Source organism: Lepus europaeus, chromosome 10 (genome assembly GCF_033115175.1).
Source record: "Lepus europaeus isolate LE1 chromosome 10, mLepTim1.pri, whole genome shotgun sequence".
Taxonomy (NCBI): Eukaryota; Metazoa; Chordata; class Mammalia; order Lagomorpha; family Leporidae; genus Lepus; species Lepus europaeus.
Window position 1 is genome coordinate 88,967,915 of NC_084836.1, and position 15,334 is coordinate 88,983,248.

The following is a 15,334-nucleotide window of genomic DNA, read 5'->3' on the forward strand; positions in this document are numbered from 1 at the left end:
AGAGAGAGAGAAAATCTTCCATCTGTTGGTTCACTCCCCCAGATGACAGCAATGACCAGAGCTGTGCAGATCCAAAGCCAGGAGCCAAGAGTTTCTTCCGGGTCTCCCATACGGGTTCAAGGGCCGAAGGACTTGGGCCATCTTCCACTGCTTACCTAGGCCATAGCAGAGAGCTGGATCGGAAATGGGGCAGCTGGGACACGAACCAGCGCCTATATGGGATGCCGGAACTGCAGGCAGCAGCTTTACCCACTATGCCATCACGACAGCCCCTCAGTTTATTTTAAACTCATGAGATTAATCCTCCACTAAGTAAAGGGTTCAACAAATAATAAGAAAAATACACTGTTCCTCAACAGTACAGACAAGGGCTGTAAACAATTATTGAATCTCAAAATGCTAATTTCATTCAAATACATTATATCTTTTGGTACTCTATTATCACAGACCAAGGAAAACATGGTAGTTGTCTTTTTGGGACTGGCTTATTTCACTAAGTATAATGGTTTCCAGTTGCATCCATTTTGTTGCAAAAGAGGACTTCATCCTTTTTTATGGCTGAGTATTTTATATAACAGCCTTGAGCACCTACGGATTTGGGAATAGGGGATTCCCTGAGCCAATCCACGGAAGATACCAATGGAAGACTTTGCTCTAAAAACGAGAGGCTAAATGAAGTATGGAGAGAGTAGTTGTCCAATAAATGCAAATGGCTCTGAAAAAAATGTTGAAATGCACTATTCAGAAATCCAGAAAGCGTGGCTATCTTCTGCTGAAGCACCTCAAAGGCACTCAAAACTGCTTCAGGAACACTTAAAGATAACCACAGGTTTTCTTGGACGTTTGTTTCTTTTAGCCTTTAAGTTTGACATCATGTAGTTCGTCAGGAATGCTCTCCTCCCAGGATTAAGCCCATGGCTCTCCCATAGTAAACTGGAAAGCATGATTTCCATGACATATTGGTCCTAAGTCTCAACAATGGAGGAGGATCTTTCCCAATTGCCTTGGGATAATGCAAACAAACCCGTGGATTAAGCTTAAGTAGCAACAGAGAAGAGATAATGGCTAAGAGTTTCCTGGATTAAAGATCTTTGCAATGCAGGTTATAATTGTGACTAGGCTCATGAAAATGGGGAGCTGCAGTTCCTTTATTCCTTGGAACAATTCCAAACACCTTTGGAGCAGGTATACTATAGAAACCAAACCCATAGAAAATGAAGTGGTTAAGTAAATATACATGGTTTCACAATGAATCATAGTATGAAAAGCATCAGAAAGCTGCAAAGTACAAGTGTGTATAAATACGTATGAGTGTGTGCCTGAGTGGATGTGAACTTGATATTGGGAAATATAATGAAAAACTACTTCAATACATAAAAATGTATTTAAATGTTTGCATACAACATTTTTTATTATTTTATTCTCAAACTTAAGCTACTGTAACAGAGCAAGCAGGAGCAGCACTGGTCACATCAGAAGCCAGATGTCATTCGGTATCGACGCTCCCTTAGTACAAGGAGATCCAGACATTTGAGCAAGGATAGCTTCGGAATGCCAGGCAACCACAAATTCCGTAACAGGAATATAAAGGCATCCATTCACTCCCCCTCATTAATTTAACAGTTAGGCTTTGAACAATGCAACTGATTAACACAGTCATTGTTCTCTTATGTTTTGGCCTCAAATTTTTTACTTCTTTAGGGATCAGAGATATCTGAATACACACCAAACAAATGCTTCTGCAAAACCATCTCTGTAAAATGGAGTGACACCAAATGTGCCAAATTAACTTTTTACTGTCAAGAGAGCCACAAAAATGCTAAGGAAAACAAGTCTATGAACCAGTTTTATTTTATTATTTGCATTTAACATGATTATACACATTCATGTGTCTAACAAGATCTGCACTGTTACATTAAAAATACAGTACAATAACATTCAACATGAGGTACTTCATATTTATATATTTTTCCTTCATAAATAATGCTGTAAGCTACTAAATTCAAGCACGCTGATGCACAGGTGGCTACAGTGTCTTGAATTAGCTGAGCTTAAACACCTTAAAAAACAACAGACAGTTCAGTGCAATAATTATGTAGAAATTAGACCGTTTACTTAAATACTATTTTTAAAATATGCTTAAAGAATGTTACAATAGAACTGCTAGCCTAGTTCCCCTTGATCCCCAGAATTAACAACAACAAAGACTGCCAGATAAATTGGGAAAAGCATCTACAGCGTATTCTGTTTAATAAAGTTGTGTTTATACGCTAGAGTTGCCTGCCTTGTAAGAACAATGGTTTCTAGCTGCAAAAGCTACAAAATTCAAGATTATCCAAGAAAATAAAGCAAAGACATTAGCCTTCGTTCCATTTTGCTGAAAATGCAGAAAGAAGGATAGGGCTTAAAATATAATTTTTCTTAATCTAAAAAGAGTTTCCCAATTTTACCCACAGCTCTTGGCCGTAGCCATGCACATGGTGGGTATGTCATTTTTTTTTAAAGTAACAATAATATAAAACAAATTAGGTTCTTCCATACCCAGTGTACAGATCTCAAGCGGCTTTCACCCAGCAGTTTCTTAGGCACATGGAGGGCATCTAGCAGGAGCGCTGACAGTGAGTGGTAACGAAAGAAAGATGTTCACGCTAAGGCCAGCTATCACAACCAACTCAACAACCTGATAGGATGAAATTAATGTAAATTAACTCTCTTCTCCTCTGGCTTAAGACTGAGTGCCTTCTAATCAAGTCTACCAGTTTGCTCGGCAGCTACAAGTTACTGAAATGTTTAACCATGATTTAAAAACAAAATCCTTTGTATAAGTGGGTTTTTTTTTTTTTGTTTCCACTGAAAATGTACCCTTTTCTTCATCAATGCTTTGCCAAAACTACTACCTGTAATTTCCCTAATAAGAAATGACTGTTAGATAACTTTGGAAAGTTGTCCTGGGAGTACTCATCTATAATCACCAGTAACAGCTTCTGATCTATGCTAACAGATGCTAACAGACACAGGTAACGGCAAAAGTGAGTAAAACATTTCCCCTAATCCAGTGTTCTCCTCCATCAGGGAAGCCGGCCGAAGGCGACAAGCCCACATCTGCAGGGGGGAAAAAGCAGCCCAGAAGCACAGTAAATAAGGGCAGTCACTCAGGGGCCTTGCTGGGCCTTGCTGGGCCCAGCAGGGGGACTATTCCTGTCCCACTCTCAGCAGCCAGGCAGGGAGGAACCCGAGTTGGCGACCATGCTTGCATGCACATGGGTGCGCATGCACACACACACATACACGCACACCCCTAGACTAACCCCTGGCTCCAGACAAGCCAGGTTAGGGCTTGCAGAGCAGGAGAAGGAGGTGGCCAGGGACCACACTCTGGGTGGCGGGGGAAGCCATCTCAGGATGATACTGAGCAGACAATCTGCCCAGAAACACATGGATACTTCAACTGGAAATGAACACACTGGGCACTCCATTGTTACAGGCACTAAACCAACACAAGCCATCTCTGAAGGAGAATTTTTTAATGCACTTTTCCTTCCTTTATTTACATTGATATGGGCAAATAAGGAAGCTGGATGTGATGCTGATGTAATGAATATTAGCTATACTCAAGTGTGTCGCTCCAGATCATTTTTTCAAAACCCTGCAGGCATATATTGGCACTTTCAGATGGCCAGAGGCCACCTAGCAGTCCAGGAACAGTACAGAATTATAATGATTAAAGAAGATAGTATATGGTCAAAGAAGATCAGCTAAAGTGTATTTCAGATAAAAAAAAATGAGTAAAAGTATCATCACATTTACATATAGTGCTACAAAACCGTTACTCCATCCCTGTAAAGAAGTGTTTGGTCCTTTTTAATGGGAAAAAGGGTAGAAGAACTTTATACAGTGCAATTTACAAAAAACAAGCAGACAGAGGGGATTAGAAGCTAAGTGGTGAGAAGAGTTTGGCTTATCCAACTGTGTATGCTAATGTGGCATTAATTAAACCTCCTGTAGTATGAGACATATTTAGGCTTCCTTTTTAAATAGTTTTAGTCTAAATTAGCAGGCCTACAACTTTTTTCTATTAATAAAGCTTTATAATTTAGTTACTTCTAAAGGAAGTATATTGCAATATTTTGTTTTTTAAACAAAGCCTAAATCTGCTCGAAGCAGAAGTCATAGCGCCCAATTCTTTATTTTCCTTTGAAGTGTTTAAAATGAAACAATTTTATGAATTTAGGAATTTTTAAAAAACAAAATCCCGAAATATCAACTTTAAAAGAAATAAAATAAGAGCCAAACATGACTACCATCTACATTCTAAATCACAACTTCTTACAAAGGAAAACATCTTTTAAAACTGTACACTGAGGTTTATCTGTTTTTTTTTTTTTTTCTGGAGGGGGAGGGTTCTGCTTTAAAATAACTCTAGATGTCATTATTTTAGATTATTTACCTCTATTCATTAAATAAAATCTGAAAGGAAATCCTAGGTGATCCAAAATTGTCTTCAGAGGGACAAATCTGGAAGGTCAGTGGGGCACTTGAGAGAGCATGAAACCCCCCTTCCCAAATTTTACAGCAACTCTAAAAACTACACAGCCTAAGTAACTTGGCTCTTTTAAGCATCTAGGTAAAAGCGGATGCAGGTGCATTTTTGCTCATACATAATTTAAAAATTTAAAAGAAATTTTAAAAAAAGAAAAGAAAACTGCCTACTGCTTCATTCACTGCAAATTACCTGCACTGATCAAATATCTGCAGATGAGCTAATAAGCCTCAAGCAAGTAGGGACCAAATGTGCACCTCTAGCTCACACGCTTCAGGAAGTGAGTTTTCAAGCATAGAATATAAGTTCGGGGATCTGCCCTCCCTGTACCCCAGTGCCATTAGTGCTATCTGAGGAGCACTGAAACTGGACAGTCACTTTGCCGCATTGAACTTCCGTCATGCCTTCCTGTCCAAAGTAGCTGAGTTCATTGCCATCCAGGATCACACTGGCTGTGTAGAAGGTGTCTGGCTCTATCTGCACTGGGTACTCAAACCACACGGGGAAGGTATTGCTGGAGCCGTCCGAGAAGTACTTGCTCAAGTTCTGCCCCAGGACGACCCCCTGCCGCTTGAGTTCAATCTTGGCACTGTATTCTGCAGAGCCACAGCTGGAGCCGTACAGCCCAAAGCCAGCGATGAACACTCTTTTATCAACTGCAAACTGGATGCTGTCACAGCGACCCCGGTAGCGCCACTGATTGCTCCGATAGGCACACGACTGGAAACGGTGACAGCGCTGGGGAACCAGTCCCTTGCGGGCTTTACTCACAAACTGCAACTCGGGCTTTTTGGCTGCAGTGTACCAGAGGAAGATGTCATTGGTCTCGTTGAGAGTTAGTACTCCAGACTGTGCAGCACCATTGGCAAAGTCATCAAGGGCCATTGTGGGTATGCGGATCAAGTAAAGTGCCTTTCCTAGGACTTTGCGTTTATTCTCAATGCTCAGGGCTAGATCTTGTCGCTGGCATTCTACTTCAGCCCAGTTGAGAGCTGCCTCAAAAACCACAATTTCTTTGGCATTCAGGGTTTCCCTGCGGAGGATACTTTCTAATGTCTGAAAGTCAATATCACAAAACCCCTCGGACTTGAGGGCTAACTCAGCCTGGGCGTCGATCACCTCCCAGCAACGCTGGGTCAGGTCTGGCTCTTCAAACAGGCAGCTCTGGGACAGCAGCACACAGGCGTTCTTGGCGCTCAGGCTGGTCTCCAGGAAATTAACACAGGCTCTGGCAAGGTGAGGGACAATGTACTTTTTGGCAGCATAAAGTGTGGCCAGCACTGTATCAGCAGCCAAGTCGATTTCATCACAATAAATATATCTGAAAGAAAACATGCAACACATAAATGCAATTTTCGCCAAACAGGCATATCTAACAGGAAGCAAAGTAACTAGTTTCAAGTTTGTTACAAGAATATCAACTTATATGACAGTTATTACAACATGTTTAGAGATTAAAGAAACATCCGAAATATAGTCATAAATTATTCATATTTCAACTTGTATAATGTAAGCTTGTATAATTAAAGACATTAACTTTCTGCTACATAGTAGCTTCTGCTTTATAAGCTACATTCAGTGACTTCCGAACAAAGATGGAAAACATTGGAACTATTTGAAAAAGTATTACATATTAGAGATCATCATTAGGGAAAGAAATACCAAAAGTCTGTTACACATATTACATTATACGTAATCAGAGAAAAGTAATCCTGGGGCTAGTGTCCTGGCGCAGTGGGTTAAGCCACCTCCTGGGATGCCAGCATCCTACATAGACACCAGTTTGAGTCCCAGATGCTCCACTTCTGATCCAGCTCCCTTCTAATAGCATGAGAAAAGCACTGACAGATGACCCAATTATTTGGGTCCCAGCCACCCAGGTGGGAGACCTGGAAGAAGCTCCTGGATCCTGGCTTCAGCTTAGCCCAGCCCTAGACATTGTGGCCATCTACAGAGTGAAGCAGCAGAAGGAAGATGTCTTTTTCTCTTCTCTATCACTCTCTATTTCTCTGTAACTCTCATTTTTAAATAAATCTTTAAAAAAAAAAGTTGTCCTTAGGTTGTGGGAGCAGCTTATATATCTTTTACTATAAATATTTTCCTGAACATTCAGGTAAAAATGAACATTACTATTATAATGTCTGGGGCCAGCACTGTGGCATAGCAGGTAAAGCCACTGCCTGTAGCGCCTGCATCCCATATGAGCACCAGTTTGAGTCCTGGCTGCTCCACTTCCAATCTAGCTCTCGGTGGTCTGGGAAAGCGGTGAAGGATGGCCCAGCTCCTTGGGCCTCTGCACCCGCAAGGTAGACCAGGAGGAAGCTCCAGGTTCCTGGCTTCAGATCAGCCTAGCTCCAACCATTGCAGCTATCTGGGAAGTGAACCAGAAGGAAGACCTCTTTCTCTTTCTCTCTGCTTCTCTGTAACTCTTCCTTTTAAATAAAATAAAGAAATCTGTGAAAAAAATATTATAGTATCAGCAATGACTGCATATTGATGTTCCTGGATTTTTCCTGAATACAAAATAAAACCTGAGATTAGAAAAGTATTTTTCAAATAATTCTAAGTGCAAAAGATTACCAAATATGGACTTCAATGGTAACTTCCAGTGAATTTTACATAGAATCTAACAACTTTGTATCTATGTTTTTTTAACTCTAAACTTTGCTCCCACACATATCTTTTTTTTTTTTTTAAGATATATTTATTTATTTGAAAGGCAGAGATACGAGAGGTGGGAGAGGGGTTAAGATCGATCTTCCATCCACTGGTTCACTCCCCAAATAGCCACAATGGCTAGAGCTAGGCCAACCCAAAGCCAGGAGCCAGGAGCTTCTTCCGGGTCTCCCACGTGGCGATAGGGGCCCAAGCACTTGATCCATCTTCCACTGCTTTCCATGTGCAATAGCACAGAGCTAGATCAGAAATGGAGCAGCCAGAACTCAAATCTGTGCCCATATGGGATGCCAACACTGCAGGTGGAGGCTTAACCTTCTATGCGACACTGCCAGTGCTGTTCCACACATTTCTCTTAACTTCAGAATTAAATAAGACATTATTTCCAAATATATTTGATTTTTATTCAGCACACACATCCAGCTCCTAACTTCAGCTTCCTGCCAATACATACCCTGAGAGGAGGCAGTGATGGCTCAAGTAAGTGGGCTCCTGTCATCCACATGGGAGACCTGGACTGTGCTCCTAGCTCCCGGCTTTAGTTCAAACCACTGCAGGCTGTTGCGGGCATTTGGGGAATGAACCAGCAGTGACCATGAAAAGGCCCTCTTTCCCTCTCAAATAAATTTTAAACAATAAAAACAAAACAGGGAGGCTTAAACATGTACTATTTCTGTACTTCTATGAACTATTCCTGTTTTAGAGATGAGACACTTCCTGGTGTTCTGGGGGACCAGGGCAGTCTCCCAAAATGGTACATAAAGGTAGATCTCATCTACTTCCCTTACATTGCTATGGCTGACATAGAGATAGTGAGAATTACATCTGGGTAAAAAATACTGGTAACACCTTTAAATTTTTCTAACTTTTCTAAGTTTCCTTAAGTTCTTAGATGTCACCTTGGCAAAACACACTTAAGAAATTAGAAATAACTTTTCATAAGAGAGTTCAAAACTTTCTTTGCAAACAAAAAAAATGTCCACAATCACAAATGGGACTTCTTGCCCACAGGAAGCCTTTCTCTTTTCTAATAGGCTAAGCCAATTGCTATTGGCAAAGACACTAAACAACATACTTGCAGCTCAGGGATGTGGCAACATGGTCAGCACTTGGTGGCCCTTTCCTTAGAATAATCAACTGAGCAGTCATCCTCTTTTCTTAACAGCCCTTTTTCCAGTAGTACTGGCTATTCACCCAGGACCCAGGAGGAAGGAAATATGGCCACCACTATCTCCACTAAGGCATGACAGCAAATGGCAGCTCACTGCATTTCTAATTCTTGCCACTTTACAGGGAACTGCGTGTAAAATTTTAAAAGCTGTATGAATAAATGCTCTAGGCAATGCATCTGTGAGAAAAGATACTTGTCAAATGATGAAACAAATGACTTCGGTGAGATGTAATTCTTTGCCATTCTTGCCCATATTTCCTAATTATGCATGTATCTGGAACGAAACATACAGTACTCCACTTGACTGCAGTAAAGCCAGAATGCTCAACTAGAGCTGCATTCTCCTCACCAACAGATAACACCAGATGCAAAAAGTTGACCTCACAGGTCAGGTACAATGGCACAGACTAAAAATTCCCAAAGGTTCAAGTGGCAGATTCGTTTATGTTTTGCTACTTTACAGGTTCACTGCCTTTAATTTTCCTATATTTCACTGTGAAAGTTCTAGTCAGAAACAACTAGATTTCAAAACTATAATATGAAGAAAAAATAATTTTAAGTTCTAGAACTATAATACTGATTTTCAGTAGGTAGCAAAAAATGCACATCACCATTTTAACCATTTGAGGGGTTATTATCCAACTTTTTGACTCACTGGATAACTTTTTCAACATTTGATTTATTCTAATGAAATGAAATCACTAGAGCAGAAGATACCCTTAACTCTGAAATACTTTGTGTTAGAATAAGGATTAAGAAAAGTCACATAAAGATTAATAAATGGATTTTAATCATGATAGACTATCACATTGTCTAGCACATGGTAAGGAAGCTGATCTAAATTACCTAGTTAGCATATTTGGGAGCCTGCAGAAGACCTATTAGATATAAAACTACTCTTTAACAAATATGTAACACGTCATAGTTTTGTATTTGTATATTATCAATTAAAGTTCTCTGTACAAAACCACATGAAACTACAGGAAGCTTTTCATGTCTTTAAAATAATATCAAATGCAAATGTTTCTCATCCTTGAAAAAGGATCTGATTTTACCTAAGAGGATGAAGATAGGATTATTTTTATATTGTAAAATCAGGACTTGCTGTTAAAAGACAGTAAGTCTTAGAAAACTTAAATTTCCCAACTGGTGATATTTAAATAAGTATCTAATTTCTAGAATTGTGAAGTAAAAACCTATTTTTTTTCTTTGAAGACTTCCTCACACAATGCTTTCAAAAGAACATCTTTGAATAAATAATGCTTAGACTGAAAAGTTTTTTTTTAAGTTGTTAAAAATCAAATTACTATACCTGTCACTTGCCCCAAATCTTATGTCAAGGATTATAAATGCCTGCACATCATTCCACATGCTTTCCACTGAAACCTGGACAGGTTTTTTTATTTTTTTCCCCAAAAAACATTAACAAGGCCTGCAGCACCACCTTCTGCAGCACCACCTTTCTTCATCAGAGTCTCCTTTTCTGCTACACAGAACTTATATTTAACTGAGAAGCCAGCAAAGTACAAATATAGTATAAACAAACTCTTTCCTAACATACAAATAATGCTTACTTCAGCATAGCGAGAAAAGCAGCAGGTTCGACATCTGGTATACGGATTTCATCTTTGTCCTCAGCAAGTTCTCCGTAAAACATTGCATGGAACACAGAGCTCCCAACAGCTAAAACATACTGTGGAAAAACAGAAATCTTATTTCATGCACTAAATTGAAAGCATTTTCAGCAAACCAATCCAGAAAAACAACTCTAAGCAACCAGGGTCAGTAGACATAGAGTACCTACATCTGTTCTTCTGAAAAAGCCAAGGTACAGGGTTATCTTGCCAGGGAAGCCTAAGACGTTCACAGAAAACAGTCTTTAGGCTGCTAATTACCTCAAGGCTTTAGGAGATTAATGCACAAGTTCCCTCATTATGAAAAAAATATAAACTTATCTAACTGACTTCCAGGAGAAGAGTAAACATATGACTTTCCCAACCTGTCACAACAACTTCTCATGACTGGAGAGTGAGAGGGCATGTTTTTGTGTAAGATACAAGGCAGTGCAGAAGGAAACAAAGAAAAAAAAAAAATTAAGCATAGCTAAAGCCCTTTGGGGAGGGTCCACTTTCTGTGTAATCGAGTGAAACATGCACTGCCTGCCCCAGGCAAGGCAAGTTCCCACACCAAGTTCCAGGCTCACGGAGAGGGTCCCTCTTTGTGAATCTCAGGACTAAACCCATAATGCAGCTGTTGCTTACTTTGTGTCCTGGCAACCGCTGAGTCCCACCTGGTGGCCCAACCACAAAATGTACATCTGCCATCAAATCATTATTGAACATCACCGCATTTCTATAAACAGAGATAATTCATTAATTCACAGAGGCCAGCATTTTTAATATCCCCTTCCCCAACATACAAAACCCACAGAAGATTTGCAAGCTAAGCAACAGTTTAGTAACTTCAAGGCAAAACAAATATTCTAACTAAACAACTGTGTTTTTCATCAGTGCAACCACATGGTCCGTAATTAAAGTAAAAAAAAAAAAAGTTACACAAACTTTTCACAAGGCTAAGGGAAAATAAAAGCTTTCTATATTTTATGGCCCATAGACACATCCCTGTCACTTAAATGTTACAGCTTGCAAAAACATTTTTATCTAAGAGGAAAACAGCTGTACTGTTTTGGAAAAGATACAAGGCAGTTTTCCATTACCAATAAAGCTTCTGGGAAAAAAGGAAACATAATTTTGCGCTACAATACATTACAGGTTGTGCAAAAGCAGAAACTTCAACACAGGAAAACTTTTAAAGTAAATACACTGGCCCGGCACTTACCTTTCTCTAATGGTGGGATAAAGACCTTGCCAATTTGGGGCTGGGATAAGGTTGTTGTTGCTGAGATTCTGCTGGTGGTACTGCTGGACAGTGGTGCTGCTGGAGTTAGCTGGTTTTTTACGGGGGAATATATCAGCAGCCATCTTCTTCTTCTTTTTAGTCTTTAAAGTAATTATTTCATAACAAACTGGGGGCAACTTGCTGCTGCTGTTGCTGCTGCTGCTGCTGCTGCTGCTGCTACTGCTGCTGCTGCTGCTGTTGCTGCTGCCGCTGGTATTTGCTTTCTTCGAGCTTTTCTTGGACCTGTTCTTTACCGTCTCTGGAAGCATCAAGAAGAAGGTGAGACATTTCATGTTCTTTTCCTTGTCATCTACCATGAGTACAGTATGTCTCTCTTTATAGCCAGATATCCCAAACTGGTTCGAACATCAAGGCAAAGAGGCTAGCCCGAGCTAAGATGTTAACAGAAACCAACAAGCCGATATTTTGCTTCTTTTCTCAGCCAGGCAAGGTGACCTTTTCACTATGTTGAACAGAAACTGGCTTTTAAGTTTTATCCAGTGCTGGATCTGTAAAATACATCCCCTTCATGATTCCTGTTTTTCTTATTTGTTCATAACAATAACTGTTTCCTAGATCACCTGAAAATGCTACACTGAGCGAAGACGACAGGCACAGAGCTGTAGCACTTGTTTTCTGAATTAGGCTAGCAAGATGTGCTGGAGCCGAGCGAGTCTGTTGAGCCGGCTGAAGTTGTGTGGTGAATGGATCGGAGGAGAGTAGGTATTACAGCCCTGCAGATGGAGTCAGACAGCCAGTGCTCTGAGCCAATAGCTGAAGTCACCAATCATGATTGGACCAAGCAAAACAGTGACACCTATTGTAACGTGCACAGTTCTGATATTAAAGGAACAGCGTTGTATTCTTTTGACTACTGTATATTTAAATAAGATAAACAACATATGAAATACATTTGAAAATAGCAAGGGAAAAATTTACACCCACAGATTTCACTTCAGTTAGATGTACATTTTTTACCCAAACAGGATCAACTGACAAAGGGTAGGGACAGATATCTACTGTATATTTCTAGTAAAATCTTTTCACAAGCAGCACTTAATTTCAAATATTTCAACTACAATCCTCCAGTCTGTAAGCTGAAAAGGATCATTAATCATAGCAAAACCATACTTAACATATTTATTATAGCTTATGAGGGAGGGATGCTATTTTTATTTCTTTTTCAGTCTCTCTGAGTGCAAATTCTACTCTAGTGCAAAAGAAGCGAGTTAAGGCTATGTTTAGTTTACCTATCCATGTTTGTATAGCTCCTAAAATGACCTTTGACAGGAGTCTGAGGTAACAAAATGCTGTTAATTAAACTAATAGAATGCTTAGCTGCACTGAAACATAAGATAAATTCTAAATGTAAAGAAAAAAAACAAGATTCAAATGAGACAAATCTGGTAATCAGTGTTTAAAGGCTGTAATTCACTAAAAATATGTCAGATGGGGCTCTCTTCCAAATCTCAAAATCCAATTCAGCTCTTACAGTGACACTGAGTCTTGTCCTAAATTTAAAGAATATAATCCACAACTTCTAACGCAGAACACAGCGAGGCCATTCAAAACGATACATCTCTGATGCTGCCTAGTAAAATGCAAACATGTTCTCTCTACTTTGAAATCAGAGGAATATAAGCTACTGCAAGGTTTCATAAATGTAGATCCTCCAACAATTTCAGCTTTGGTAAGTGAAAATAAAACCCCACAAAAATGCCTGAGACAGGTTCTACTCATGCTTATTTTCTGGGGAAAAGGGATAATGTCTGGATTACTCTCATTTGTTAAAACTTTGTGTGCTATCCCAATCTAACGCACTCCTCAGGACCACAAGTCTGCTTGTTACAGAACAGCAGTCTGAATAATGACTGCCTGACAAAGTGAGGGTACAGCAGACGAGAGCTATGATTTTTATTATCATTAATAATCTACTGAAGACAATACACCAGAAAGCAATCTTTAAATCCCTAGAATCTTACATCACTACACTGAACCAGGGAATATCCTTGTTATGGTCATCATCATTTTTTTTTTTAAACCATTGGCAAAGCCACTGCAAAACATAATGTATAAGAGAACCATGGTCTTTAACACAAGGTTACCCACCCCGTTTTAGACGCACCCTGAGTGCTGATTATTTATTACAATGATCATATTCCTAATCACAGGACCGACATCTATAAATATATGCTTCCAAATCACCTTCAAGCACACTTTAATGCACAATGTTAGGAAGAGAGAGCCAGCACGCACATATGCACTGTTGAATCCAGATTAAAAAGTACATGCAGATAGCCATGAAGAAGAAGCAAACAAGCTCATTTTTGAGCTAACTACTCATAATACAATTAAAACCAAAGGATTTTTCTCCCGTTCAAATACCATGCAACTTTTTTACTTTCTATCTCCTCAAAAAGCCCCCACACTGGGCAGGTCCTTCTAACTGGGATTAATCACATACATATTTCTGACAATCTACTATGAGGCTTTTTTAATCAATCAGAATGGAAAGGGAACCAGCCTCTTTGCAGATGTATTAATAATTGGCAGCTGACTGAGAAAAAAATTGAAAAACACAAACTGAGACACAAGAACTCAGAAAGCTTTGTGGTTTTTATTTAATTTGCATATAGCTCAACACCTACCACCAAGAAAGCCTCCAAAAACATGGCTCTTAGAACCACCAAATTAAAAGGGAAAGGAACATGTATGTAGTAGTTTTAGAAAGATAATTTAACACTTTTAAAATGCTCTTTCTGAAATTAAAAAGTATGGTTATTTGGAAAATTAAGTTTGGTACAAAAGCTTGAAAATACCCATTAAGTGAACTGGTAGTACGTCTGAATCACCAAGAACAGTGCTGCGGAGGGGTATTATCACTAAGGGTATCTGGGACTGAGGAATGGGGCTGTTTACAATCAAGGCAATGAGAAAATTACCTGAGAGAAAGATCCTTTCTTAACACAGTAATAAGGCAGGTAAGACAGGTTCCTGCTACTGAAAGGTGCAATTCAAACATCAGCAGCATCTGCTGGGAGCTGTTAGAATCCCAGAGTCTGGATCAGAACCTGCACTTTAACAAGTCCCTTCACATTACCTGTACGGCATTCAAGTTTGAGAAGACTTCATAGAGGTAACTAAGGACTGTTATATGGTCTTTCCTATGATCCAATATCAGTATCTGGTGCTACAATTTGCATTCGATTCTCAAGTGAATCGACCAGTAATTCAAAATAAGTTTTGTGAAAACTTAACAACCTCTCATATTTTGTTCTAAAATTCTGATTAGGCCCTAAATGTGAAAATTCCAGGATCTGGGTATGCAGACAGCCAATGGAGAGATCTTTGTCCAATCTCTGACTATTAAAAAACCCAGATTATCTTAGAGAGAAATGAGACGAAAATAAATGAGAAATGAGACGAAAAATAAAAGGATTAAAAAAATGCCAAGAGTGATGCAGACAAACCACTTATATGTTTACATAATCTACTTCCCAATCCTATTTTCAAAAATTAGCCATGCTGTGTGGTAAAATCAAGTACTCTGGTTAATTCTGACTGGGCCACTTAAAAAAGGGACAGGTGGGGATTGAACAAACCCATTTAGCCTTTAAGGGCATCCATTTCTTCAGCTACAAAATAAAGAGTTTTGTAAATAGAAAAGTTTCTCAAACTCCACACCAAGAAAGGCATTTTGCATTCTGACTTAGTACTAACACACATAAACACATGAGTGCACATAAATCCAAAAGAGACAGTTGAAACTTAGTCCTAGCATGTTGTGATGAACTGACATTTTCTATTTCATTCTTCTTTCTTGTCATTTTAATGTTGGTTTTGATGTATTCAATTAATATAATGACCACAGCTTAAGAAACATGGCCCAGGGGCTAGCACTGTGGTGTAGAGGGTTAAAGCCCAGGCACTGTCGGCATCCCATATGCGCAGGTTCTAGTCCAGGGTGCTCTACTTCCAATCCAGCTCTCTCTGCTATGGCCTGGGAAAGCAGTATAAGATGATCCAAATCGTTGGGCCCCGCACCCATA

The 15,334-nt window shown here is 39.5% G+C and overlaps 1 protein-coding gene across 2 annotated transcripts in view; it reads right to left on the reverse strand.

Annotated features, from left to right (window-relative positions):
- Positions 1-1,481: 1,481 nt before the first annotated feature.
- The window catches only part of BTBD3 (BTB domain containing 3), a 35,586-nt gene continuing 21,733 nt past the window's right edge, over positions 1,482-15,334 (reverse strand). The window contains exons 1-4 of one of the 2 annotated variants that reach the window (XM_062203865.1): positions 11,226-12,104; positions 10,649-10,739; positions 9,962-10,080; positions 1,482-5,861 (exon numbers count right to left, since the gene is read on the reverse strand). In XM_062203865.1, coding sequence (XP_062059849.1) covers positions 4,829-5,861; positions 9,962-10,080; positions 10,649-10,739; positions 11,226-11,602 — 1,620 coding nt within the window. In that variant the 5' untranslated portion in view covers positions 11,603-12,104 and the 3' untranslated portion in view covers positions 1,482-4,828. Of the gene's footprint in view, positions 5,862-9,961; positions 10,081-10,648; positions 10,740-11,225; positions 12,105-15,334 lie in introns of those variants that run through there. The other variant, XM_062203866.1, reaches the window with a different exon arrangement.